Source organism: Anabas testudineus, chromosome 23 (assembly GCF_900324465.2).
Source record: "Anabas testudineus chromosome 23, fAnaTes1.2, whole genome shotgun sequence".
In the NCBI taxonomy this organism is placed as follows: domain Eukaryota; kingdom Metazoa; phylum Chordata; class Actinopteri; order Anabantiformes; family Anabantidae; genus Anabas; species Anabas testudineus.
The window spans coordinates 13,892,236-13,919,475 of NC_046631.1; the positions used below are offsets into that span (position 1 = coordinate 13,892,236).

Here is a 27,240-nt window from a genome sequence, read left to right on the forward strand (position 1 = left end):
GGGAGACGCGGCCTGAAGACGGGGCCAGTTACACACTTTAGCGTCAATTAAGGTATTAAAACATTCCCAACATCCAAAAAGAGAACAGAATGACTTTCATAACTGCGTTAAATGATGTAAGGTTAAACATTTCTCTGTTTAAGTCAACATTAGCTTCAGTGGTTAACGAGCAATTAGCGGTAAAGTTAGCTAACAACACATTAGCTAGCTAGTTAACGGTTGGTCCAATTAGCAGCTAGCTTGAGTTATTACTTTCTAAATATGTTTACAAAAGATAAGATGGACATTTTTAAGAAAGTTAGAAAGTTACGAAAAGTTGTAAGATACTATATCTGAATTTACCAGCTTAATTAGAATTTACCAGCCACATGATGCTAATGTGAACGTGATTTATCTTTAATAATCAACATTGTTGGCTAATGCTAAGGGCTAACGTCTCTTTAGCTTTAAACACAATAACAGACAGTGAATAATCAACATATTTAGAATTAGTGTCATTTATTATTTAAGTATTTATTTCAGTTCTTTCAGTGGTCTGATACCAACTACATGTTAAGGTCTGTGATTTATTTATTTATTACATTTTGCAGTTTTAGGTTTTTCTAACATTCTGATGTATATTTGTAATTAAATTAAACTTAGCTCCACTTTTACTGAGTGCTGTTGTTGTTTCACAGTCTGTAGGAAACAACACATTTTACTAACATTTCCTAACAAATCTGGACCAGACTTCTACAGTATCTAACCAACAGCATCACAGTTGAAAATACCGTTTTCTTAGTGGAGTACTTTTACATTTGTAGTTGAAGTAAAATTTTATGCTTGTACTTTAGCACTTTTACTTGAGTAGAAGAAACGGTCATTCTACTTGCAATTTTGACTTTTTACACATTGAGTTTGTGTATTTATACACCTCCGGTGCCAAAATGTTGAAATAGTTTGATCAGTTTACTTTTGCTGTTGAAGCTGTGTGAGTTCAAGATGAAAAATGAATTTGAAACAAACTTTCATAATGTCAGCTTCCATTTCATACTTGCATCCTGATTTGTTAAATATTGAATATAATAAACAACACAGAAGATTTAATATCAGATGAACGTAAGTATTGGAGCAGACAGTTTGAAAGTACATTTAAGTAAATGTAACCTGTTTGCAATAACTGAATCTAGCCTGCAACTGACATCACTGAATAGTTTTTCTTCTTTCATTTCCTTCTCAATTCAGTTAGTTGTTTTGGAGACCTTTTACCTTCAGTCCCCTCTTCAGTTGATAAAATTTATGATTAGTTGCATTAAAGTCTCCTGGTTGGCTTCAACACTACTTTTTTCTCTCTGATGAAGTCATTTGTTGAGTTGGCATCATGCTTTGGATCATTGTTTTCATGCATGGAAGCTCCTCAAAATTGGTTTTGATGCATTTCTCAGCAGGGAAAATGTTTCTGTACACCTGTGAAATTATTCTGCTGCTGCTATCATCATGATCACTAAATATTAGTGAGCTTGTTCCAGAAGCAGCATCACGAGCCCAAGCCGTGATACCACCTCGACTGTGCGTCATAGATGAGCTTGTAAACACTTTTCATCACTTTGGTAGAGGTTATTATTGTACTCAGATTGTATCTTAGATGTATAAATACATTTTTTAAAGGTAAAAATATATTTTTCTATTACCACAATTGAGATAATTAAAAAAAGTTTGTTTATTCAAAATTTTCCTGTTGAAAATACCTGATATTCAGTTCTTTTTTTATATTTTATATATTTTTTTACATGCTTTACAAAAAGCGTTTTTTTTACCTTTTCATATTTAAAAACGTGGCTACCAGAGGAAGGTAAACGGCTGATTTCATGGCTGTGGACAACTCCCATCCGGCTGCATCGTCAGAGACTCCAGTAGATGATGTCACTGCTTCATCAACAGGTACACCTCTGTTTTCTACATTAATGTGTACTTAAAGACCTCAACCCTGAACAGCTCTTTGCGTACACTAGATTCATGCTCTCACAATGAGTGAGAACTGAAGGCAGTAAGAGTTCAAAAGCGCTCCAGCAGGAACTACAGCAAGTGATAAATCACTAGGTTCTGGCAAAGCTAAATCTGACGTTGGTAAATAACATAAATCTACTCCATCCCTTCAGTGAGAATGATGTGCAGCATTTTTCACACTTTGTGACACTTTGCAGTGGCCAAATCATGGCTTGACATTACAGTTACCTTGTGTTATAGCAGGCAAAACTGCATTCATGCAAGGTCAGTGCATGTGCCAGAAAATGAAAATAAATCTTTTTCTAGCCTCTCCCCCAATGACAGCTTGGAATGGCTTCCAGCACCCCTATGACCCTAAACATGAAAAGTGGTTAAAATGATAGATGGATGTGTGGCTCTATTTCTATCTGCTAACTCTGACAGAATCAAAAATTCAGTCAGGAGATGTGGTTTTCAACATTTAATTTGAAATACTGTAGATTGGAGTAAAATTCTGAAAACTGAATGCTGAGCTATTGCCATTCTCAATGCTACCTAGACTCACTGTTTGACCCTCTGATCCTGTTTCCAAAACACAAACATCCTCTAAAATCTCTCTTTCATCAGCCATGACAGTAGAAGTGATGATAATGATGATGATGATGATGATGAGTACTCGGTTTGACCCCCTTTTTACCACACTAAATCCAAATGCAAACCGGCACCAGAGTCTCTTTCAGATCTACTAAGGTCTCTCTATATCCTATGCTCAACCTTTAAAACTCTTTAATCACGCCCCTCATACTCCTCTTTCTGCTATGACCTTTCTGCTAAGTCTACCTTCTCTTTAACCTCTCAGTTGGCTGCCATTACATCTTAATATAAATGGCAGAACTTAAGCAAAAAACTTTAGGTAGTAGTACAAAACAAGATGATAAGCTCTTGTTGGTATAAAATTAAATGAAAGCAGATTTCACAATAAACCATATTAATTGAATTTTAACTGTGATCTGTGGGGCAGCAGTTAGCTCACTTGGTAGAGCAGTCATGTTATTAATAATAACAATAATAACAATAAAACAGTTACCATATCTTAGAATGGCTTCTACATTAATAATTGTACCAACACAACTGTTTTAATCCAGTAAGTTTTAATCTCAGTGCTTTAAATGTTTAAATGCTGCAATTTCCATTTTCCAGCATCCCAGCGTTGCCTGCTATCTAGAGAAAATGCCAGGTTGTTATGTGACATTTAGCCATATGAGATCAGGTCTTTATGACAAATCAGTTCATGCTAGACTCCTTTGGAGTCTTCTGTTTTTTTATGACTTAAGTGCTTTCTCGTTTTTATAAAATCAATCAATTTGATTTTATACTGATGTGAAGCACCCTTAATTGCTGTTGTTGTGTATGTAAGTTCTGTAGGAAATAAAATGTACTGGACTTGGCTTTTACATAGGTACTTCATACAATGGCTTTTACATAGGTACTTCAAACAAAATATTGTATGAAGTATGAAGTAGTGCTTGTCTGACCTGCTCATTTTAACGCAAGGATGTTGTGGAACTTTTCAACTACATTGTTAATTTCTTCAGTATGTGCTGATGATAATGAAAGGACCAGTATTTTTAATTTTTAATATACTATTCCTACTTTTTATTTCTTGTTTTGTTTTTTTAGATGGTTCACTTATATTTAAAAAAACAAAAGATATAAGATAAAGCTTTAGTGACTGTACAATGACAATAAAGCTTTATCTTATTTATTTATTTTTATTAAATATTACTCTAGACATGAGAAGAATATTCTTCAAACTGTTTCTTGATATCACTTGAAATCCTAAGGGCAATTGTCGAGCCAATAGATGCTCCAATTAAACTTACGGTGGTGCACTAGCCCATGCGTTTAATGTTTGTTTCATTAACAACAACAGCTTTGTTGTTTTGTTGTTACAATTAATGGTAAAAATGGATGTTTTAACCTCCTTGGGTTAACAGAGCTACAGTCAGACATGGAGCAGGTAAAGTTAAAAAAAAATTCTGTTACGTAAGACTACTACAATCCTGCATTACATCAAATAAAGGTATAAAAAAATAAATGTTTGCTATTCAGGGAATCTTTTCTAAAATAGAAAGCTGAAGAAAAATTGCTGCTGGACAAATAAGTCCTTGCAGCCTCCCGCATGGTCCCTGTGCCTTCTGCTTTCCTTGTCCCCCTCTTAAAAGACAGAAATATATGTATATTTAAAAAGTATAAAAACTTGAGGTCATGTATTGACCACTGAGTCCTCCTAGTACAGTGATTATAGGTCAGAGGCCAGTGGTGGATGGTTCACTTCAGTAGCCCCTCATGGCAATAGATGCTCCTCCCGCGTTGTCATGTCGTTTGACCTGATGGATCATCAGGATGGAGATCAGCAGGCCTAGCAGCTAGACAGACACACATGTAGACAGACAGGTGGTCAGTTAGAGAGACAGGTAGGTTAAATTTGTCCAAAATACTGAGTTCACGCCAGTGAAACAGCCATCTGTCTAATCATGTTTATTAACTGCTGTTGGTAACTACACTGACTTCATTAGGCCTTAAAAATGCAACGCTTAGAATCTGGACTTGAGACTAGTCTCTGATTACTTGGCTGAGGATGTCACGGTGATGATTTAAGACCTATATAAAACAATACCTTTCATCCCAAGCAGTAGCAAATTTAACTAAATTAAGATTAATGTTCATGTTGCATTGAAAATAAAATACTGCGACATAGTTACTGCATCCTTCAAAATAGGCAACCTCTGACTAAAGTGATGAAAACTGCACAGTTTCTACACATGCAAAAGAATTTAAATCTAAATTTGATGTGTCAGAAGTGTAGAAAAGTGATTCAGGCAAAGTAATTATCAATTGTATAGTCATAGTTGATCATGTACTTTCTTCTGTACATAACATTTTTTAATTAAAAAAAAATTAAATATGATTTTTATTTCACGCTCTCCCTGTTGTTACGATAAATAGATAATCCATTAACTGAACACAATGAACAGCAACAAGGGAAAATGACTGCCTAACTTACTGCAGTGACAGCAAAGGCAAAGAATAAGCCCATGGCTAATGAAAAGACGAGGTTCAGTACGTCAAGAATGAAATCACTGCAGGCCTGCAGAATAGAAGATGGACAGATGGTCAGGTGAAAACATCATTGATTAGATTGGATGGTATTTTAATTGGTTGGGTCACTATTTAATTAAATACCTTTTTATAAATTTGTGTTGGACCGTTCATTCCCTGCAGGAAAGAGCATAATATAGCCACAATAAATTATAAATCTGCAGTCAAAAACAAACAAACAAAAATACTGTAGATACTAGACAGATGGAAGAATTGTTTTTAAATAAAATGGAATACATTCAAATAATGTGAAACCTTGACATAAGCATTAAGAGTGGTGCATCAGAAAAGTTTAGCAACTTCCTAAAGAGAATATGCACACAATGATGAGTCACTGTACCCATTTATTAGTTTGATTGCTTCTCGTTGCTTCTAATGACATCACCCCACTTTTAAGTGTGGCTCTTTAGAATAACTCTGGAGAACTCATTATGAAAAATAGTTTCAATGATACCTACCCATCAAGCTTTTTTATTGTTCCTACAAAACTAGTTATTAACCCAATTCTAAAACCAACCTGAGGTTTGGATCTGCACACTCCCATATACGTAGTTTTGCATTCACAGGAGTCAGGGATTTCATTACCCCAGTCTTCAGGCTTCACTACTCCGCAGCACTGGGCCTGCAAGCACATGACAACAGATGGTAGTAAGTGATTCAGTAATGGGAAATGGAAGAGAACCACAGATAAAGCAAGAAATTAATAGAATTTCAATGACTTTAAGTACTAATTAGTAGTTTAGGGTTTTTTTTAGCTCAATTGTAGAGATTATTAAAGGAGATCATTCATTTTGTAGTTTGTACTGGGAATGTTATCAGCTTTTCTGTATGCCACAGGAAGACACCCTCACACTGTTCACTAGAAAATATTCAACCTTGAAGAGCCTACTAGAAGCATTGTTTAGGTAGACTAAAGGTTAGTAGTACAAAGAGAACATTACAGATGCCTGCAGTGCTTCAAGCATCCCTTTCAAATCCTTGTCTTCCTTAATGCTCTTTGCCACATCAGCTGCGATGGTCTGAAAGTTGTCTTTGACCTGCATGGAGAGAGTGAACAGTAGTAAGATCAAGGTAGATTGACCAGACAGCATGGTCTAAGCCGGTATAGAGCAGCATTAGCATCAAGAACAAATCAAAAGACAAGAATTAGCATGATGCTTGAGAGAGACCTTGCCATCAATTTTGTTTCTGTTTACTTGTGACTGCTTCAAAAAACGAATAGTTTACTCTGATTAGTAAAATTTGATTTCTGATATGAAGATGAAAATTGCCATGAGAATAGATCAAAATATAGGTAACTGGATAGGTAGATTACCTTATTTCTTGTGACAACAGTAATGATGCCAAAGATCATCATGATGACCATTCCAATCCCCATGAAGCCTGCAAACTGTACATGAAACAATTTGAATAAAAATAGGGTATCCTGATTTATTAATATAACTAATTAATAAGCTGGTTTGATTTATTAAGTGGCTTGATTACCCAACAGAACTAACTAACTTCGAAAGCTGACTCTTATTAGTTTTGTATGCAATGCACTCTTGTACTTACTATTTTGAGGGCAATTGGTTTCTCTGACAAACCGGCGTAGATTCCCAGACAGGAGATGCCAAGGACGCCAATGGCCACTACCCAACTCCAACCCAGGCTTGGGCCCCCAAATGCAGACATCTGCTCAACACGACACAAACAGTGAAATAGTGCAGAGCTACATTTGTTTCGTTGTGAGGCAATGAGGCAACTAACTATTTAATATCCGTGAAGAACAAAACACATTCAATGAATAAACTGTCCAGAAAAGCAGGGTATTGCAAATACACTGCTCGTCCAAAAAAGTCACACGCTGTTATACTTTGTTGGACTACCCTTAAACTTTACGGCACACATACACACATTGTTTAGATATGCTTCTGCAATGACACAACATTTGTTTCCATCTAGAGTTGTGTACATTTTTTGCCAAGATCTTGTATAGAACATGGGAGAGTTCGACCACTGCACACAGTCTTCCTCAGCACATCCCAAAGATTCTCAACAGGGTTAAGGACTGGACTTGTCTGTTTGAAAATTATGTGTTCCTGAACCACTCTTTCACCATTTGAGCCCAAAAAATCTAAGCATTATTATCTGAAATCCAGGTAGTCCACCTACCCTACCTTTTTATCTTGCCGCTGTACAGTGTTATAAAATAAGTTTCAGTGTCAGATTCCAGATGTAATTTCCTGACAAAAAATGTTCATCTGGGCCAATACTGCACAAAGGACCATATGGATCTCATTTTACAGCCTAAGTTTTCATATCTAATGTTGAAAATGGGTGTTGGGATGCAGGCAATCTAAAACCTTATTATGTGTGCTTAGAGGACAGAAATGGAAAGTCAATTTCATTAGTTAAAAACAAAGGGATAAAATTGGGTTTCATAGAATAATGAAACACTAGAGATCTGATGATTCTGTTTTCCTGCTGCAGAGAAAGTTAGCCGTGAGAATAGACGATTGCATCTAAGAAATCAGATCCCACACTACATGTAGGCTACCTATAACCACCCCAAATTTTACACCTCCATGTTAAACATTCCTGAACATTGTGTTGTTATGTATTGTCTATCTTTAGACCCATTCTTTATACGGGATTATGCATAGAGTTGTATCTAAAAAACAAAAAGAAACGTTCAAGTTTGTTTTAATTAAACTCACTGCTCTGAGAATATTTATTTATGGCATAACCATATAGGATTTCTAAACTGCTGGCAGTTAGTGATTATACAAGGGTCTTCTTTCTGTCTTTAATAGAGATCACGCAAGATTGAACTTTTTTTTTTTTTTATTATTCCATCCATCCATCCATCCATTTTCTTCCGCTTATCCGGGGCCGGGTCGCGGGGGGAGCAGCTTAAGCAGAGATGCCCAGACTTCCCTCTCCCTAGACACCTCCTCCAGCTCTTCCGGGGGGACACCGAGGCGTTCCCAGGCCAGCCGAGAGACATAGTCCCTCCAACGTGTCCTGGGTCTTCCCCGGGGCCTCCTCCCGGTGGGACAGGACCGAAAAACCTCCCCTACGAGGCGTCCCGGGGGCATCCGAAACAGATGCCCAAGCCACCTCAACTGGCCCCTCTCGATGCAGAGGAGCAGCGGCTCTACTCCGAGCTCCTCCCGGGTGACTGAGCTCCTCACCCTATCTCTAAGGGTGCGCCCAGCCACTCTGCGGAGGAAACTCATTTTGGCCGCTTGTATCCGCGACCTTGTCCTTTCGGTCATGACCCAAAGCTCATGACCATAGGTGAGGGTAGGAACGTAGACTGACCGGTAAATCGAGAGCTTTGCCTTTCGGCTCAGCTCCTTTTTCACCACGACGGACCGGTACACCGACCGCATTACTGCTGCCGATGCACCAATCCGTCTGTCAATCTCACGCTCCCTATTTCCCTCACTCGTGAACAAGACCCCAAGATACTTAAACTCCTCCACTTGAGGGAGGATCTCCCCCCCAACCTGTTTTTATTATTTATTGCTCCAAATCAACACAAACTCTCCTATTAAAATTTTTGTCCATGATATTGGACAAATTACAGTAAATCTGCTCTGTCTGCCAACAGACATCCTGTTAAACAGAAGCTGTTTGGCAGCAACTGCTGACCTGACAAAGATAAACATGCGTTTCTGGTTTAGGGTCTGTTGACAGCATTTATATTCTGTTCTTATAATACATTTGACCAATGCTTGTTTTGAGTTACAAAAGCAGAGAAAGAATTATGTTAAGAATTAAGAAGCAAAAACCTTGATGATGATGATAATATCACATTTAACAAAGTGTTGTAACTTAATAAGAAAGTGCATCACTCATTCAATGTAAGAGCCATTTTCACATTTTGTTTTTCCATTGCATTTCATTATAATGATGTAGCATAGTCCAAGGATATATTGCCACATTCAAGACAAACTGGAATCTACATTGTAATATTAATGGTGTTTACCTGTTGGCTGTGGGCAGTGGACTTGATTGAGCCATAGATCAGCAGACATCCGACAATCTGAGGACACATCCCTTTAGTTAATTTGTGCAGTAAAATAATAAATATTGTCATGATTGGCTGAAGCAAACCATAAATGAGCCTTTTAGTCTCAACACCAGAAGACATTTGTTTTAAGAGGCATTATAACATGTATTTGTACACTTGTAACAGCCACAAAATGAAATATTAAAGAATGGAAAGATCACTGAGTGGTCCTACAGGGCACAGGTGCAGGGTCAGAAGACTCATGTACAGTAGTTAGAAACAGAATGACCCAAAAGGACCTAAATTAGATTCTGTCAGTCTGGGGATGTGAGGTTTTCTTATGCCAGGCATTGCGTCTGTTTCGGGGCAAGATCGCTCCCTTTTTTTCCTCATGTGGGAGTTTCATGTCTTTTCAGACACTAGATGGAGACAGAGATCTAAGAACTGGACTCACATTATACCCTGGGGCAAATGGTGCATTTCCCAACCCAAACATTCCTTGTAATCTTGCCAAAAGTACATTATGTATACATATATTTGAATTTTTAATACATACTGCTAATCCAACATGTTCATATCTGTATGATTTAGAAAATTTTAACTGGAAATTAACTCTTGTGTGAGGGGAAAAAAAGAAAGAGAAAAGAGGCAACATTAAAAAGGGAGGTTCCTTACATTTATACACTTTCTCCTGTAAAGTAAAAAGGATTTTATATGTTGTTCAGCCTTAAAACAGTCTCTCCAAATGTTTTCTATTATGTTTTTTCTAGTGGTTAAAGCTGAAAACATGCTCTAGACAAAAAAGGAAGAAACTCCATTAGGGCAAAGGAAAGGGGGTCGGTTGTCAGACTGAAATATGACCCTGTTCGCTGCTGCTGAGACTTGTCTGTTTACCCCCCCCTCGCTCTTGTGGGGTTTTTTTTTTGTCTCCCTCTTACTGGAAACCAGTGTTTACTGAACTCGAGTGGAAAAAATCTGGACCTGCTTATTGTTCTTGAAAATGATTGATGCTTTACACATTTGGTTGATGCTTGATCACTTTACTCCTTATTGTAATATACAGTATGTAGTTAATAATTAAGATTGTTTAAATATAAAATCATAATTGAAAAAAGCGTCTTTTTTGTTTTTATTTATTGTTACTCAATTTGCATCTTATATCATTTTAAGTATACTGGACTTTTTCCACACGTTTATGTTTTTAGTAAGGGTTTAAAATCAATTAGAAAACCATCTTTCACTGAATGAGTATTTGGTTCTTTCTTTCAGCCCATTAATTAAAATGTTTTTTAATGTTTATTAAAACCTATAACTACGGCCAAAATAAGAAAAAAGAAAATCCATATAATTTTTTACTTTGTGGACTTTTTCAAAGGACTGAACAAAGAATTGACAAAACAAGAAAACAACCAATATAAAAAAAAGTTCATACTTACCGCAAACAGCACATTGAAAAAGACAAAGAGACACTTGAGGCATCCATTAATTTTCCCCATCTTCAGCTTTTTAGTAATTGGCTCTCAGGAGGTAAAGAAGTAAAGCTGTGTTCATGTAACAGTATGTTTGATGATGTGCAGCTGTGGATGCTGTGATGAACTATATGTAGAGTGAATGAGCGAGGGTTGAATGCAGATCTGTGAAATACAGAGCCGATCTGCAGCCAAACACCTGACACACACACACACGCATATGCAATAAGTGAAAAGAATCTTTCCCAAGAATTGGAGCTGACTCACTCTGGAGGTTGGTTCAATCAATCTAACCACACACTTCACACAGTTTATGACAGGAACACAGGACAATGACGTAAGAGTTCAGAGGCAGGTTTTGAATTAGGCTGAGTTTCTAATTGAAATGTATCTTTTAATGTATTCCATGCAAAGCTCTGTTTACTACAACAAAGGAGGTTTGTAAAAACGTATCTATGTAGATGATCTAGAATGGAAAATGTTAAGAGAGATATGGATAGGGAGTTTAGAGATCCCCTGGAAAGCCATTCAGTCCTTATCCATTCTAACCTGCGTACCCATGTGTGGCACTCAGGTTGTTTAAAGGCTGTGACACGCCAAACTGAGACACAAAAGAACTAAAAGCAACTGAGATAGACTGCTGCTTCGCTTAAGGTCACCTTTGTCTGGGCCAAAAAGTGGTACTAAGACATAATTCTCTTTACGAACAGGTGGCGTTAATGTGTTTTTGCCCTTCAACAAAGGGAAAGCAGAAGACCAAAGAGAGGAAGCAGGTATAGAAACTGCAACTCCTAGTAATAGTAGCACATTTTTAACATTTTTTATCATATCTGCACTGAAAATGCACATTTGACACATCTGTTAACACATCAAACTAACATTCCTCATTTGCCACAGTAGAGAGATGGGGCTGAGCTCTTTGTTGCTGAGTTTATGTTTGATAATATGCACAGTTTAAGAACTGAGAAACCTACTACAAGTGTAAAGAAACTACTGCCGTAGTAGAAATATGGTTTTGCACAAGTGACAGAAAACTATTCTATAAAGGAAACTTGTAGTTTCCTCTTTAAAACTAGAACTCACAGGTGATCAAAGTCATTAGTTAAATATTGTAATTATGGCTTAAGGTGACACTGGTAACATAAAAAAAAATCAGGAATCTTTATTATTTTCAAAAAAACTCTTTAATATTGCATTTTTCTCCTGTTATTTTGTGACGAGATCTTTGTGATGAGATCTGATTTAATCTTTGTATTGTTTTGGTCTAAAAAAATAATGTGATTATGTAATAATAATGTTGCTTTATGGCTTAAATTATTGAGCTATATCAGACTTACAGATTTACACTATGTTAATATGATACATAGATTTGGGTTTGTTTGTTTATTTGTATAAAATATATAAAACCAACAGCCTTTAACTTCCTGTTGCAAACCCTTCACAAAGGCTTTTTGTCCTCTCTAACTGTTCTAGATCTATGAAGTGTTTACGCGGGGTCTGATGAAGGAGACCACACCTCCTCCATATGTGTAGAATGGCGCCATCCGTCCTCATGACTGTAGAAAAACAGAGTGCAGGTCATAGGAAAAAAGTACCTGCTTCTGGCCCCACTGAGAGACATGTGTTTTACAAAATAACTGAAAAAGGAACGTCCCCTTCAGGTATGTGAGTTGTGAGCTGCTAATAACAAAGCTTATAAATCCTTTTTTCATAAGTGTAAACGTCAGATCCAAGTAATGCATGAAAAAAGGAGGGAACAAGAAAAGTTACGGTAACAGTGGGCAGAACTGAGTAATGTCTGAAGGAATGCAGATGTTGATGACGAGGGGGGGGGTTCTCTTTTCCCATTCAGGAAGAGAAGTTATGTCATAAGATGTGAAATTGGATCTGAAAAAATTCCAGATAAAGTGAATGGATGACAACATAAAAGTTAAGTTTTTGTTTCAAAGTTGAACCTTTAAAAGGTTAGGGTTTTTGCCTTTACTTTTCACTGAGTTCAACGCATGTCTTCAAGACCAGATTTAATCATTAATCACGTGCCACCTTTTCATTTATCTCTTATTAAATACTAAATATGTTGCAAGAAATAATTTTAAAACAGGATTGTTTTGTTTTTTTAGGTCTGCATCAAAATATTATATAATATTATATAAAAGTATTTTTAGTATGTGTAGTATTTGAAAATCTCTGCATTCAGAGTTTATATCTAAAGATGTTGAGGTGTGTCAGTACCACGATGCCAGTTGGCCTTAATACTACCCTTTTTGGTTAAAGTAAGCAGATGTAACCTGAGTTCTTGCTGTTAAGCTTTACTGCTATTACATAATCGGTCAACTGTGTGTCTACTGTGGTTTAGTGGACCAAAGGGTGGTGTTTCTGCAGCACACGAATAGACAAAACAATTTATTGCTAAAGTTCCTTGAGTCCTACTTTAACATATCTTAGCGTATTTTAACATATAGATCCAAAACCTAAATTAATGTTATATAAAATTGGTTATATCATATTTGATTGGTAAAGAAATTAAATTTGGTACAATTGGAGCAAGAATGCTGGTGTGATGGGACCCAAAAATAGATCTGTTACTATTTGTTCTGTACTAAGGTTATACTGGTGAGTTGGAAATTGATTATTAAATAATGCAGTCTAGAATCCTGACTGGATGTCATTGTCAGAATGTTTTACATTACAATTTTTATCTATGTGGACAGTGGAGTGTGTTATGTCACATTATCATTTATCAAAGGATAAAGAGATTCAAACATATTTTAAGTCTAAGGCCTCTTGGGGATTTATGGACATGTCATTTAATTAGTCCTAACTCTAACTAGCTCCAAGGGCACTGCTATACTTGCTCCTTACCAACATGTTTGTGTAGAGAACAACTTCATCATGTCATTATTCATAAGCGCTTGTGTACTTCGTATATCTCTGAAGTCTTTATAGTTCGGCAGATCAGTGGTTTTCAGTTTTTGCTTGTTCAAGGCTACTTTGGTAAAACATTTGTAGCCTCTTCCAACAGATTTCTAAGAAAAGACAAATTCTCAAGATAAGATCAAATAAATTGGAGGTGTTCAGTAGAAGGCAGTTTTTGTGACTCCAGTCACTGAAGGATCTTATCAGTTCTCTTCTTGTTCATTAGTGATACATGCAACAAATGCGGTATCATCACTTGTACTTTTGAATGTGGTAACACTCAAAAAGTCCCCTGTGGAGCCCCAGTGCTGCTTAGCACTTTACCGAAGATGCATTTTCCCAGCCTGACAAACTGCAGCCTTTCTGTCAGGGAACCAGTGGTAGTGGTTGGATATGTAGCGGATGGATAGTAAACTTGAGGTCTTTTGTATGTTGTGTACATATTCTGTAAAAACTGAATTGTGGGCAACTTCTGATTTGCCAACTGGATCATTAAGTTAAAGCAATGAAAGGCTTGAAGCTTAAGAAGCTTACAGAGTGTTGGTGAACTACCAGTGTGATGTAAAACAACAACAAAAGAACCTCTCTTGGGCTTCTTATGACCTCCAGGAAATCACAGCAATACCTGCACCTCGTGCATTGACTGAAGAAGGTGAGTCTGCCTGCACCTGTCTCTAGTAAACTGTACAGTTTATTGCTATTGCTATTGACAGCATCTGCCTTAGTCTTTCACAGTAAGAACATGGAGGAAAAAATTATTAGCAAAGCAAATTCATGAAATCCTCAACATCATGAAAACTCCCTCCTACACCAGACATAACCTCTTCAGGCAGTGAATTAATTTAGTATTTTTGGTCATGTAACCATGAGAGTCCTTTAGTCAGTGTACATCAGAACAGGTGAACATGCAAAACATTTGGCTACAGACAGGTTCAAAATCTAAGATATGGACAATAATGGAATAAATAAATCATGAACTAAGTTTAAAAGAGTAGAGCTTTTAATATGTTATCCCATTAAAATTAACTGAATATTACACATAGTTAAAGCATTAACATACAAATTGTTAATGTTTTTTGTCAGTTCTGTTGACACAGCTTTGGTGAAAAACAGGTTCTGTGATTTGTGGTTTGTCAGTCTTAGTTTTACTACTCAGACTTGTTTTTGTTGTGCTTGTGCAATGTCTCTTTCTAACGTTTTGTACAGTTACTGTAGACAGTGTGAGAAAATTCCACTTTCTTCTTCACCTGCCCCATTTTGGTATTTGAGGCTTTGTAACTTCCACAGAAGTAACTGTCAGTTTCACTTTTAATGGTTCAGCAGACTTTAATTTCACTGAGGATTTCCATGGTTTGTAGGTGATGTGACGCTTTGTGACTTGGACTACCATTTAGTAATCAAACAAACCCTTAGAAAGAAGTTAGTCAGTTTATTTTTAAACAAATTTATCAGCTTTACCGTGAAGAATGACAAATAAACAGAGACAGTAAGTGCAAAGGAGAAAGAAGGCAGAAGAAACACAGTGATACCATGGTATAGAGAAATCCTGTTGCCTTATAGATTCTTAGACTTTAAACAGATACTGAAGCTACTTTTTTAAGCATCTTTTTGTGGTTGTTGTTAACTGCTCTCTGAAAACCGTTGAACCTTCTTTGCGTTCTGTTTAAAACAACAACGGAGCTCTCAATATAAATAACATCAGAGTTTTAAGATTAGCTTAGTACAGTTAGTAGATTCATTCACTTTCATATCACTTACTCACAGAACTTTTATCTTAATAGTGTATACACTTTCATTTCTGAAATAACAGACTTGTGGTTTGGCTGGTGGCTGTTAAAAATTGCTGCCACGAAAACGGCTGCAGGTGAGAAAATGATACTCATGCATTTCCAGCACAGATCTATTATACCCCACTTTAGGGGGTTTCAAGTGCAACTGAAGTGAGTTTTTACTTTGATTTCAGCCAAAGTGACAACAAACAATCTTGTAAATACACAATACGTTTAAGAACCTACAGAAACAAATTGGCTCTATCGGAGGAAATCTGCTAAGCTCTAAATCCTTTATATATATATATATATATATATATATATTTTAAACTTTATTCAATCTGTGAGAAATTGTAGATTGTTAAATCTGTCTGTGTGGATTACTCATGTTTGGCCCTGATGCCTAGTATGGTTTCTGCAGTGTACAGCAAGTTAAGTTAGGTTGTAAACAACCTTCTTAAATGTAGTTTTAGGTAGATAAAATCTCTTAGAAGCTTCTGGCTTTGGCAGAAAATCGAAAATATTCAAAGCCCAAGTAAGCAAGATTTGGTACCCATCTGTACCACATCTCTCAGTACCACTCATTGACAGTGTGACATTTGCATATATTTGCATTTTGAAGCTGATACTTTACTATCAAAGAAGGTGTCATAAGAACTTGGATTATCTTGGCACAAAGTGAAACTTTCATAGCAAGCTAAACTAAGTTACAGACAGAAAGAAAGAAGATAGAAAAAACAACAACTTGTAAAATCAAATAGCTGATAATGTTTTATACAGTAAACAAACATCACTTAAGTTAAAATAGTTTCTCAAGAACCATTGTGACTTTTATGTGGAAACAAAGCTGAGAGAAGAGGAGTTGCACTTTTTCTCATGGTTTGTAACACGGAACCTTTTCATGCGTTCGACATGTAGAGACAAGAAGATATACCGCAGAGGATTGTTTGGATTCATTTCAGATGTTTTACTGAAGAATCCACTTACAGGAAAGAAAAAAACTAAAGGTCATGTCTCTACGTTGCTTCATGTGTGCATCAGAAGCTTTACAAGCTGTCTCTTTGTTTGTTGCCACTCCCTGCAGAAACCTGCTGGGAGGATTACTTCTTGTAGGCTTGTGTGGCTCCCAGAGCTTCCACTGATATTCATGCTGGTACCAAATCTATAGATTTTAAATGCTGGGAAAGACGCAACCTGTCGGCAACCAGGTGTAAATGCTGTTGATTCTGTGACATGAAAGTAGGTCAAATGGAATATATAGTTTACATCACCCCACATATTTGAGTGGAAACCTACCATGTGGTAACAAAAAAGAATTCTCAGAAAAGTGGTGACTTTTGTCAAACAACAAAGTCCATCATCCAACTCCCATAAAAACCCCAAAAGTATCTCGGAAATCTCTCTAAACCATTAACTGACACACTTTCATTTTGCTTTATGGGTCATATGTTTATGCTCTGGGACATGTCACAGAAGACTCTAGTTTCCCTTTATAACATTAATACGGTTAAGGCTCCATTTGCACTGGTATCAACATGTGATCTGTTACTGGAAGATATTGGCATTTACACTTCCCTCTGCAGTACGGCCTAGATGTGTTCTGTCTCATCTTATTGCTGATTTAATTGATTAATGTAATCTAAATGTGTTCATTCTGCATTTACAACTGAATTTTCCTAATGCTGATAACAAATACACTGTCCCCCCAAAAATCAGATTCGTGTAAAACTAATGATGTTTTGGGAGAAGCAAATTTGAAACAAAATTTGATTTCCATATTTGCATAACCTGTTGTTAATTGAAGGTTATAGCATAACATTTTGTCTTAAGATTCAAGTAAATCCACAGTGGGGGCCAAAAGTTAACGCCCACCCAATACTATTGTGTACTTTATCTCTTGGTCTGTTGGGTTTTTCCAGTTTGGGTGTTTCAGTTTTATAAAGGGGAAATCTTAAAGCTACAGTGTACAGTGATAAAAGTACATTTTATTTATTATATTCTGGAAGATAAGTGGGGCAGGAGTTGGTTGGAGAGGTTTCCCCAATGAGTTTTGTTGCAGGAGGATTGCCCCACAGCCTGAACTATCTATACTATATCAGTTGACATTTCTAAGTCATTTTAAACATTTTCATTTGTTCAGCTTTCATTCTGCATTGTTATGTAGTCATTTTGCTTTTCTTTCTGTTAATTTTTTGTCTGTTTATTTATTCATTTATTTAATTCTTTTTTGACTTGACATTTTGACTTACCCTCAATCACCTGAATGAACAGTTCCATCGAAATCATTTAATTTTGTCTCAGATTGTACTTGAAGTTATATTGTTTTCATATTTAATCTAATTCACCTCGATGCTTTCAGCAATTGCAATAGATCTAGATGCAGCAGCCTCTGTCACATTTCTCTCTTTTCACTGCATGTCAGCTATTCTCCACAGAATATTTTAAAAGTGTGTCAGTTCACCAAAATGTTGCATGCAGTGCAAAAACACAGAACACAAGGAAACTGCCCTGCACATTGTTTAGCAGTTACAATATCCTGGAATTGTACTTAATTATGCAACTTTCAAATAGCGACTATTGAATTGTGCGCAGTCCTATACATCTAGCCGGTGATCTACAAAAAAAAAAAAAAAACAGGAACAAACATGGTGGTGGCATGTTCCATATTTTGCATTTTTCACTGGTGTTTGTCACTGAGAGATAGGAGAATGACCAGTGTAAGTGGAAAAACAAATTTAATCCAAAGGTGTTGGTGGAAGAGGTCATTCATCACTTTGATGAGCTACAGCAACTATATCTTAGTAAAAAAGAGGCCAGCTGCCACGTTTAGCCTGATTTTGTGTCCACACTGCGCCCATTGTTTGCAACAAGAATTTCAGGATTTGGGACGACACACGTCGGGTGCTGGTATACAATGTTCCTATAGGAATTACAAGAGTGTTGGCTGACAATTGCAACAGGAAATCCTACCCTTGACACTCAGCCTTCCAGAAAGACCTCGATATCCTGGAAATTACAATAACAACATGAGTAGATCAGATAACTGCATCTAAAAAGTACTGTAGTCTGTCAGATCAATGGGATAAAGTATACGGTATCAATGTAGTGCAGTAAAAGTAACATAAAAAGAAAAACTTAACACAGCAGTCGAGTAAATTAACCACAGGGTCCGGTAACATAAAAATAAACAGCAGCCAGGATGTTGGTGTAATTTCTTCCTCTAGCCATTTCATCGCAACTCTGCTCTCTTTAACCTCCATTATTAGATTTTGAATTTCGTTTATAGTGCAAGACCAAGTTTGGCTTGTTTACACACAATAAGATAATGTATTATTAAATAAATAAACTTAATTTGGTGAAAGAGTGGCTGCTTCACTACTTTTCAAAATAAATACTGTACTTTTGTTTTTACAGCTACAAATGTATTTGACAGCTTTAGTTGTAAATCAGACTAATAAAATACAGTGGGTGAATTCTTCCCCGCCTTTTTATCTTGTGATTTATTACTAAAAAGCAGCTTTAAAGAGACTTTTCCTCTCTTTCTGTTTCGCAGATGGTTTGACTTGGATTACTGTTCAAAAGATGTAGACTTAGATCAGATAAATCGACATCTTCAGAGATTAGTGAAAAGAGGAAAATCTTGAGTATAATGTGAAGCTGTGGAGAACCGAGGAGGAATTTGCCCAAACACTGAGCTTCATCAGTATCACATTACAGCCATCGTGTGGCTGCGAGTGGAAACTACAACTAAAGATCACACACGTAACCGATGCAGGATTATGGGTAAACATGAGTAAACTTTATTTATAAAGCCAAACATTTCACAACCAGTAGTTATTCCTCCTTTTTAAGATTCTTGCCCTGGTAGTCTTTTGATATAACTGCTGCTGTTACTGACTCTGATTTACACACAATCACACACAAATCACTTAAATATCATATTAAATTTAAAACATCTGATTGATAGCACATATAATAACTACACAAGCTCTTCTCAATAGTGGCGTTTTTAACCCCTTCCCAGTGTCAGATGCCAAAATAACCTTTAGCTAAATAGAGAGGTGTTGAATCTGGAGTGTAAGTGAAGTTTATGGAAAAATGGCTGCAAAGATTTGTCGGTCCTTTCTGTTTGATAACACGGCTAAGTTGGTACTACCTTTTGAGATTTAGAGTCATTTAGACTATTACTTAGATCAGTGATTATTGTGTAACTGTCTCATCACACAGAAATATGAATGTTTTTAGATTCTTTTAAACCTAACACTGTGACTATATTGAATTTTTACGACTGTGACCAGCTCTGTGTATCAGTGCCTTTTGGGTTCAGGGGGCAGACATCAGGGGTCAGGTGAGACTTGGTTTGGGTTCGAATTTCACTCTGTTGAAGTCGTCAACTGTCGTTTCTACTGGAGGCGTCTTCCAGTATTCTTCCAGACCCAGAGCCAGACACAGAGCGATGGCTGCCATCTGCAACACACTTGCCCAATTAGAATATATGTAATTCAGTCTTTAACATGGAGGATTTTTACATATAAGTCAGAACTCCTCTATAAATGTATTACTGGAAACTCCTTATGTACATCCATTAATTTAAACTCATCTAGAAACCTACATTTCGTCATTTGGTGGAAGGGAGGTACAACACCTACCTACACCTACTGGAGGTGGTCCACAGCCAGGATTTGAACCCCGGTTTCTCACAAGAGATGATCATAATAGTCAAACCACAAATAAAGACATTGTTTAATTATTACCGTAATAGTTGCAACAGCTGAAATGATTCCTATCCTGAGTTTGATGGGGAAGCTCAGGTAACTCTTCAGGATGAGACCACAGGGCTGCCACAAACAAGTCAACACTGAATAGATCAGTATTCAATATTAATAATGGCTTGTTTTCTCCTCACTGTGGTGATGTGGTGATGTGGATTAGGAAAACCTCTTGTGATGTCAAAAGTCAGGGTGAAATAGGACAGTTAGTGAATAAGTATTTGTTGGCAGAACTTTGATATAAAGCAAGTGCAAATTGCTGAAACCGCAGCGCTCAAATTAAATTGATTTAATCAGCTACACACCACAAAAGATAGGGGAATAAGGGGAATACTAACAGAAATGCAGCAGAGATGAGTAATTCAGAATTAAGGAGATGAACAAATTTATTTACCTTGGAGTGAACCCATAATTTCTCTGTAACTTGTGGGTCTGGTGGACAGTGGTCGCTGCCCACCAGCTCATATAGCCCCTCTGTGCTGGAGTTACCAGGCCCAGAGCTGTAAGCCAAAAGAGAGAAGAACAGAAGCTAAGATATATTTTTAAAGCATGACTGGGGACCAGAACCACAAGAACATATTTCCTAGATTCCAATGAACTTTATTAATCCCACAGGGATTTTGCTTTGGAAGAAAGGCTGACTTGCTTCATCTCCCTAGATCCAAATTTTAATTTAGAATTTGTCTTTCTGTCCAACAAAAATGTAAACTCTTTAAAAAGAAGTGAAACGCTTCTAGAAGCTCAGAGCTACTTATGTAAAATCTTTCATGTTTCTGTTCTCACCATGCTTTTGTGTTAAATTTTTAATTTTTTTTTCTATAAACATATTCTACAAACTCAAACTGTTAATGCTTCCCATGTGAAATCTTTGACTGCTGAAACCTACTAATGGAGACGCAAACACCCCTTAAACCAGGGGTGTCAAACTCATTTTAGTTCAGGGGCCACATACAGTATAATTTGATGTCAAGTGGGCCGGACCATTAAAATCGAGGTAAATCATAGTTATAAGTAACAATAAATTCATGTTTTCCCCTTTGTTTTAGTGGAAAGAAGTACAATTACATTAGGATATTTTTTTTTATTCAATGAGCTATCCTATTACAAAACACATTATGAAGAAAGTCAGATTTCCCAAGAAAAACGTGCAGTTTGCTTCAGTTTATCATTTACATGTGTGCATTACAACTGATCACAGTGATTGTACAAAAGGCACAAAACACAAATGTCACAGGTATTTAGATTTGAAAAATATGGTAGCCTATTGAACTTCAACATTAAATTAACTTAACATATAGGAATTATTTTTACTCTACATGTGTAATAATTCTCAAAACTTGGTGGTCATTTTAAATGTATAAGATAGAAAGTAACCACCTGGCCTGTAAATATAAGATTTATACATGAAACACATAAAAAATACATACCAAACTTTTTTGTAGTGAAGTTTTCTCCTTTTTGAGAAAGACATTTTGGCTAATAAGGGTGCGAAGGCGAGTACAAAAGTAGATGTATGGTAGTAATCACTGAACATTAGCTGTGTCTATCTCAGAATTGTTTCGTCTTTTTCTTCTTCTTCTTTTTTCAGCTACTCCATGTCTAAAACACCCTAGCGCCCCTAGCGAACAATTTAGGAATAGTTTATTTTTCAGAAATCCTACTTTATGTCTCATTGCATTTTTTCACTTTCAGATTTATCCCGCGGGCCAGACTGAACCTCTCAACTCTTTAGGAATCACAACACTTCTGTACAAATCTAAAGCTGATTCTGGACATTCTCACCTTGGCTGTGGGCCAGAGGCAGCAATGGGAGGTGTGCAAAAACAGGAGTCAGGAGGTCGATTCTCCCAGTCTTCAAAACTCCTCAAACCACAACAGGAGTCCTGAGCATTAGATATGATCACATGAAATTTATCTTTAGTGTAATTCTGACTAGTAAAGTACAAAAGTACACTTCATTATGTCTCTTACCGAGGCCTGGAGTTTGTTCAGTTCCTTCTGGATATAAGGCTCTGCTCTGTGCAGGGGAGTCACGTTCAGAAAGACCTTGTCCACTTCACTGTCGAGCTGCAGAACAGAAAACACGGTGGATACAAGCAGTTAGGAGACATGACAGACAACAGAGTTATTGTTATTATGGTGTGGTTACCATCCAACCTCAGTGAGGCACCAGTAGGACTATAAAAGATGATTTTACAGATTAATAGTGTTACCTGAGCTTGAACCTGAACCAGCGGTGAGGCAACAACCATCAGAGCCACAAACTCCACGAATATCAAAACAGAAAACTGCAAAAGATTATCACAGGTTAGGTGTGTGTGTTTGAACCAAAAGGTATGTCTAACACCTCCTGGTGGAGTGTATTCATTTTAGCCAAGAGGGGGGGATGTAGGTGTTTAAAGTTCATAATAGTGGTCGACCGAACATTCAATGGCTAATAATTAGAGAGCAGCGAGGGCGATATCTAATGTTCACCATTCTAGATCTGACATCTCAAAAAAGATTAAAAATAATAGACTAATGGGGGACGTGTAAACACTGTCACTATGCAACTGCCAGACTAAACAAAGGGGTCCAAAGTTTAACAGAAGAGAATTTAAAAGCACAGTCTCCTCTAGTTTGGAGTCTGGAGTGAGGAACAGTTACAGACCCTAATCTGAAGACCTCAGACCTGAGGAAGTACTTTTGCTAAGGCAAGTGAAGAGGACCAATCTAGACAGGGTGAAATAAAGACCTAGATAATGGAGGGAAATATATTTTAGTGTTTGGTTATTTAAATCTTTTTCACAGAGAGCTCGCTGTCTCTCTTTTCTGAAAACAAGCTAAAATCTGGACTTGTCTTAACACAGATCACAATAAAACAAATGTACAGCTTTTAATGAAAACCTTTTTTTCTTTTGCTTGTGTTTATCTCACCACCAGCAGCAGAGGTTTGAGATCCAAAGATGCAGCACAGATGCCAAGAACAGATAATATCACTGTGATTGGACCAAACACCTGCAGGACCAGTAAACCATCGCTACTGGACAACTGGTCAAACAACTGGGAGAGAAAGAGAGAGATGGACAGGTAAATTACTAGTCCTTTGATAAAAAGGTTTATTAGTTTCACAGATTTAGCTCTGATTTAGAAACTAAATTCACTTTTCATACTTTCAGCTTGAGAGGAGAAACTAAACCAGCGCCAACATCAATACAGTCAACATCTAAAGAAAGACCAGCAGTAAATAATTGATCCTGGAATTTATTGAACACAAAATAAGATGTAGGAAAGTAACTTTGCATCCACATTAAATTAGCTTTTAGTGTTAGTGCTGCAGTTTCATATTCTCAGTTGCCTAAACTAATTCAGTTCTATAACCATTTTGTTTTGTTGGTAATGTCAGGTGACAAATCAATACTGACTGAGCAGCTTTTCAAAAGATAAAATATTTATGGAGAGACATCAAGATATTTGATATTTATGATATTAAGATATTTTGTCTTTATGCATTTAATGTATTGTTCATATATTTGTCAAAGTATTTATTTCCTGTCCTATAATGTGAACAACAAGAGTGCTTAGTAACAGGCTGCAGATGACAATGAAGACCAGTAAATACACACAGAATCACCTCAGCAACGGGTGTGTTGCCGTCGATGGAAGAAAACCCGACACCGATCATCACGACACCAGACACCTGCAGGTTTATATTGGAGAAGAATATATGAGGAAAAGTAGCAGTGAACTGTTGTTTGGTTGGTTTTCACAGAGGAGGAAGTGTTTAAGTCTTTTTATTCCGTTTTGCTTCATTATGGATCTTTAAGTTGATGCAGGAACTAAATGTGACACAGATCCTACAGAATCTAAGTAAAGCCTTTTAAAATAGGAAAGTTAAAGGTAGGATTCACTGAGGGGAGAAAATGAGCAGCAAATTACAGAAGAATAATGAGGAAAACGTGGGAGGGGAAAGAAGAGGAAAAAATAAGAAGAGGAAAGGAAGAAGAAACCTAAACAAAGATTGACTGATTAGATTAATACCTTATGTAACACTGGTATTTTAAAAGTAAACTCGTCATATGTTTGACAAATAGGTAAACTGTGTCTAAATTACTTTATAATTGTTATATCTATAACAACACTGCACTGGTCTTTTTTGCTACTCGTTGTTCTTCAGTGCCAACCAAAAGTATTGGAATGACAAGAACAAATACTTTGTTTATGCCGGACAATGAAGATATTCGTGTTATTGCAAAATCTTTAAATGTGCCTGACAAGCAACTAACAATATCAACCAAAATGCAAAAAATAAAAAACTGTCATTAGGGATTTGGTCGTACAGAATGGTGTCATCAGCACATCGTAATAACATAAACACCTTAACTAAAACTAATTTAGGCAGACCTTCACCTCAGATAGCACCAAAACAATACGTTTACCAGCATCTGCACTGATCCTGGTATGATTAACTACTGGTAGTAGCAGTAAAGATTGTATTTAATGATGATTAATGAAAGTTAAAATTCATTAAAAAAAAACTAACATTGGCACAGAAATTAAATGAACAGTTCATAGAAATAAAGAGGTGTCATCAGCATATGATACTTAAAAATATATTATTATTATTAGCAACTTGAGTCTTTTATAGAGTAAAATCATCTTAATCATTATCATCATCGGTATATTTTAATTACAAAATCTTACAATACATGTGTATGAGCACAGACTGAGTAATTTATATAAATATCAGAAAATACACTTGACTACTTCTTCCCTAATGCAGTTTTCACAATTAAAAGAGAAACTTAGTGTATAAATGCTTTAATATAGAAAATTGCTTCTGCAAAAACTTTTAAATTAATGATGTAACTGTTCTGTGTAATGAGCAGATTATTAGATTATGTAGATTATTGTCAGGTTATTGTCATTTTACAAAAGATTCAACCGCATTTTATTCCAGCCTCAATAAATGTTGTAAATCTTATTTCTAGCTGCTCATCATTGTCATAATTAACACAAACGTGCTGTTAGCACTTAGAGATTAGCGGTTAGCTTACCAGCAGCAACACAGTGACACAGATGGAGAGTCCTCGCAAGTAACTCCTGCAGCGAGCCATGACCGCTGAGAGAGTGGAGCTAAAATAGAAACAAGTGAAGACCAGAGCAGAGTGTGTGTGTGAGAGTGTGTGTGTGTGTCCATGATGGATGTTGTTTAAAGCTCAGTGTTTGGCTGCAGAACGAAGAACATGACCAAGTTTGGGAAATCAGCTGTACGAGGAGGAAGAAAACAAGTGAAGGAGGACATGAGGAGAGGACACGACTGGAGAGGTAACAAGGGAGGTTAGGAGAGTAGGAAACCAGAATAAACAATGATAGGAGTAAATGAGATGAGTCGAGAGGTAGCAACAAAGGACAGAGTAGGAAAAGAGAGGAGAGGAAGGGAGGAAATAAAAAGGTAACAGAGGAGGACAGGAGAGAAAGAAGACTGAAGGAAACAGGAGAGGAAAGAAGGAAACTAGGAGGGAGTTAATGAGAGATGGAGTTTCTAATATCTAATTAGGTGAAAAGGAAGGAGGAGATATATAAAGGAACAACAGGAAGGGATAAGAAAGACAGATGAAGGTAAAGTAATGAAGACAAAAGGAGGACGGAAAGGGAGGAACGGGGGTGAGGGAGGAGAGCTGGATAAAGAAGGACATTAAATAACCAGGAGAAAGGAGGCAAGAAGAGAGGAGACAAAAGGAGGCGCTAGGAGAGGAGAGGAGACCAAAGGAGGCAGCAAGAGAGGAGAGGAGACAAAAGGAGGCAACAAGAGAGGAGAAGAGGAGAGGAGACAAAAGAAGACGGCAGGAGAGGAGAGGAGACAAAAGGAGGCAGCAAGAGAGGAGAAGAGAAGAGGAGAGGAGACAAAAGAAGACAGCAGGAGAGGAGACAAAAGGAGGCAGCAAGAGAGGAGAAGAGAAGAGGAGAGGAGACAAAAGAAGACAGCAAGCGAGGAGAGGAGACAGCAAGAGAGGAGAGGAGACAGCAAGAGAGGAGAGGAGACAAAAGAAGACAGCAGGAGAGGAGACAAAAGAAGACAGCAAGAGAGGAGAGGAGACAAAAGGAGGCACTAGGAGAGGAGACAAAAGGAGGCACTAGGAGAGGAGAGGAGACAGCAGGAGAGGAGAAGAGGAGAGGAGACCAAAGGAGGCAGCAAGAGAGGAGACAAAAGGAGGCACTAGGAGAGGAGACAAAAGAAGACAGCAGGAGAGGAGAGGAGACAAAAGGAGGCAACAAGAGAGGAGAGGAGACAAAAGAAGACAGCAAGCGAGGAGACAAAAGGAGGCAACAAGAGAGGAGAGGAGACAAAAGAAGACAGCAGGAGAGGAGACAAAAGAAGACAGCAGGAGAGGAGAGGAGACAAAAGGAGGCAACAGGAGAGGAGAGGAGAGGAGACAAAAGAAGACAGCAAGCGAGGAGAAGAGGAGAGGAGACAAAAGGAGGCAGCAAGAGAGGAGAGGAGACAAAAGAAGACAGCAAGCGAGGAGAAGAGGAGAGGAGACAAAAGAAGACAGCAAGCGAGGAGAAGAGGAGAGGAGACCAAAGGAGGCAGCAAGAGAGGAGAAGAGACAAAAGGAGGCAACAAGAGAGGAGACAAAAGGAGGCACTAGGAGAGGAGACAAAAGAAGACAGCAGGAGAGGAGAGGAGACAAAAGGAGGCACTAGGAGAGGAGACAAAAGGAGGCACTAGGAGAGGAGACAAAAGAAGACAGCAGGAGAGGAGAGGAGACAAAAGGAGGCACTAGGAGAGGAGACAAAAGAAGACAGCAGGAGAGGAGAGGAGACAAAAGGAGGCACTAGGAGAGGAGACAAAAGAAGACAGCAGGAGAGGAGACCAAAGGAGGCAACAAGAGAGGAGACAAAAGAAGACAGCAGGAGAGGAGAGACCAGAGGAGGCTGAAACCTGATTGACCCACAGCTCTGTTGTGTTCTGTTGTGTTGTGTTCTGTTGTGTTGTGTTCTGTTGTGTTCTGTTGTGTTGTGTTCTGTTGTGTTCTGTTGTGTTGTGTTGTGTTCTGTTCTGTTGTGTTGTGTTGTGTTGTGTTGTGTTCTGTTGTGTTGTGTTCTGTTGTGTTGTGTTGTGTTCTGTTGTGTTGTGTTCTGTTGTGTTCTGTTGTGTTGTGTTGTGTTCTGTTGTGTTGTGTTCTGTTGTGTTGTGTTGTGTTCTG

General features: G+C 37.4%; 2 protein-coding genes and 1 long non-coding RNA gene across 4 annotated transcripts; 1 reads left to right on the top strand and 2 right to left on the bottom strand.

The window, feature by feature from the left end:
* On the top strand, window positions 1–23,657 carry LOC113163928. 2 transcript variants are annotated; one of them, XR_003298950.1, is made up of 6 exons: window positions 1–52; window positions 1,826–1,920; window positions 12,070–12,257; window positions 21,743–21,863; window positions 22,973–23,119; window positions 23,209–23,657. It is a non-coding gene; the product is annotated as an uncharacterized LOC113163928 (long non-coding RNA). The 2 variants fall into 2 exon arrangements; XR_003298951.1 differs by lacking the exons at window positions 1–52; window positions 1,826–1,920; window positions 12,070–12,257 and adding an exon at window positions 13,706–14,164.
* LOC113163927 (tetraspanin-7-like) lies at window positions 3,849–10,803 on the bottom strand. Its single transcript, XM_026362996.1, has 9 exons — window positions 10,564–10,803; window positions 9,104–9,160; window positions 6,682–6,801; window positions 6,443–6,517; window positions 6,069–6,164; window positions 5,645–5,749; window positions 5,212–5,244; window positions 5,033–5,116; window positions 3,849–4,394 (listed from the first exon to the last, which is right to left on the bottom strand). Exons 1-9 carry the CDS (start codon window positions 10,621–10,623, stop codon window positions 4,302–4,304), a joined length of 723 nt encoding a protein of 240 aa, XP_026218781.1. The 5' UTR covers window positions 10,624–10,803; the 3' UTR covers window positions 3,849–4,301.
* On the bottom strand, window positions 19,059–25,810 carry LOC113163926 (leukocyte surface antigen CD53-like). Its single transcript, XM_026362995.1, has 9 exons — window positions 25,087–25,810; window positions 23,664–23,729; window positions 22,967–23,092; window positions 22,264–22,338; window positions 22,022–22,117; window positions 21,833–21,933; window positions 20,445–20,550; window positions 20,036–20,119; window positions 19,059–19,748 (listed from the first exon to the last, which is right to left on the bottom strand). The coding sequence occupies exons 1-9, from the start codon at window positions 25,144–25,146 to the stop codon at window positions 19,626–19,628; spliced, it is 837 nt and encodes a 278-aa protein (XP_026218780.1). The 5' UTR covers window positions 25,147–25,810; the 3' UTR covers window positions 19,059–19,625.
* Between the last annotated feature and the right edge of the window lie 1,430 nt (window positions 25,811–27,240).

Coding starts and splice junctions, on each gene's coding strand:
- LOC113163927 (XM_026362996.1), bottom strand. CDS start 10,623: ATGGGGAAAATTAATGGATGCCTCAAGTGTCTCTTTGTCTTTTTCAAT. Junction 6,802..9,103: donor CCACTGCCCACAGCCAACAG/GTAAACACCATT, acceptor CGTGTTGAGCAG/ATGTCTGCATTTGGGGGCCC. Junction 5,750..6,068: donor TTGAAGCACTGCAGGCATCT/GTAATGTTCTCT, acceptor ATGTGCTTGCAG/GCCCAGTGCTGCGGAGTAGT.
- LOC113163926 (XM_026362995.1), bottom strand. CDS start 25,146: ATGGCTCGCTGCAGGAGTTACTTGCGAGGACTCTCCATCTGTGTCACT. Junction 22,339..22,966: donor TCAAACCTCTGCTGCTGGTG/GTGAGATAAACA, acceptor AATCTTTTGCAG/TTTTCTGTTTTGATATTCGT. Junction 22,118..22,263: donor TGGTTCAGGTTCAAGCTCAG/GTAACACTATTA, acceptor TCTGTTCTGCAG/CTCGACAGTGAAGTGGACAA.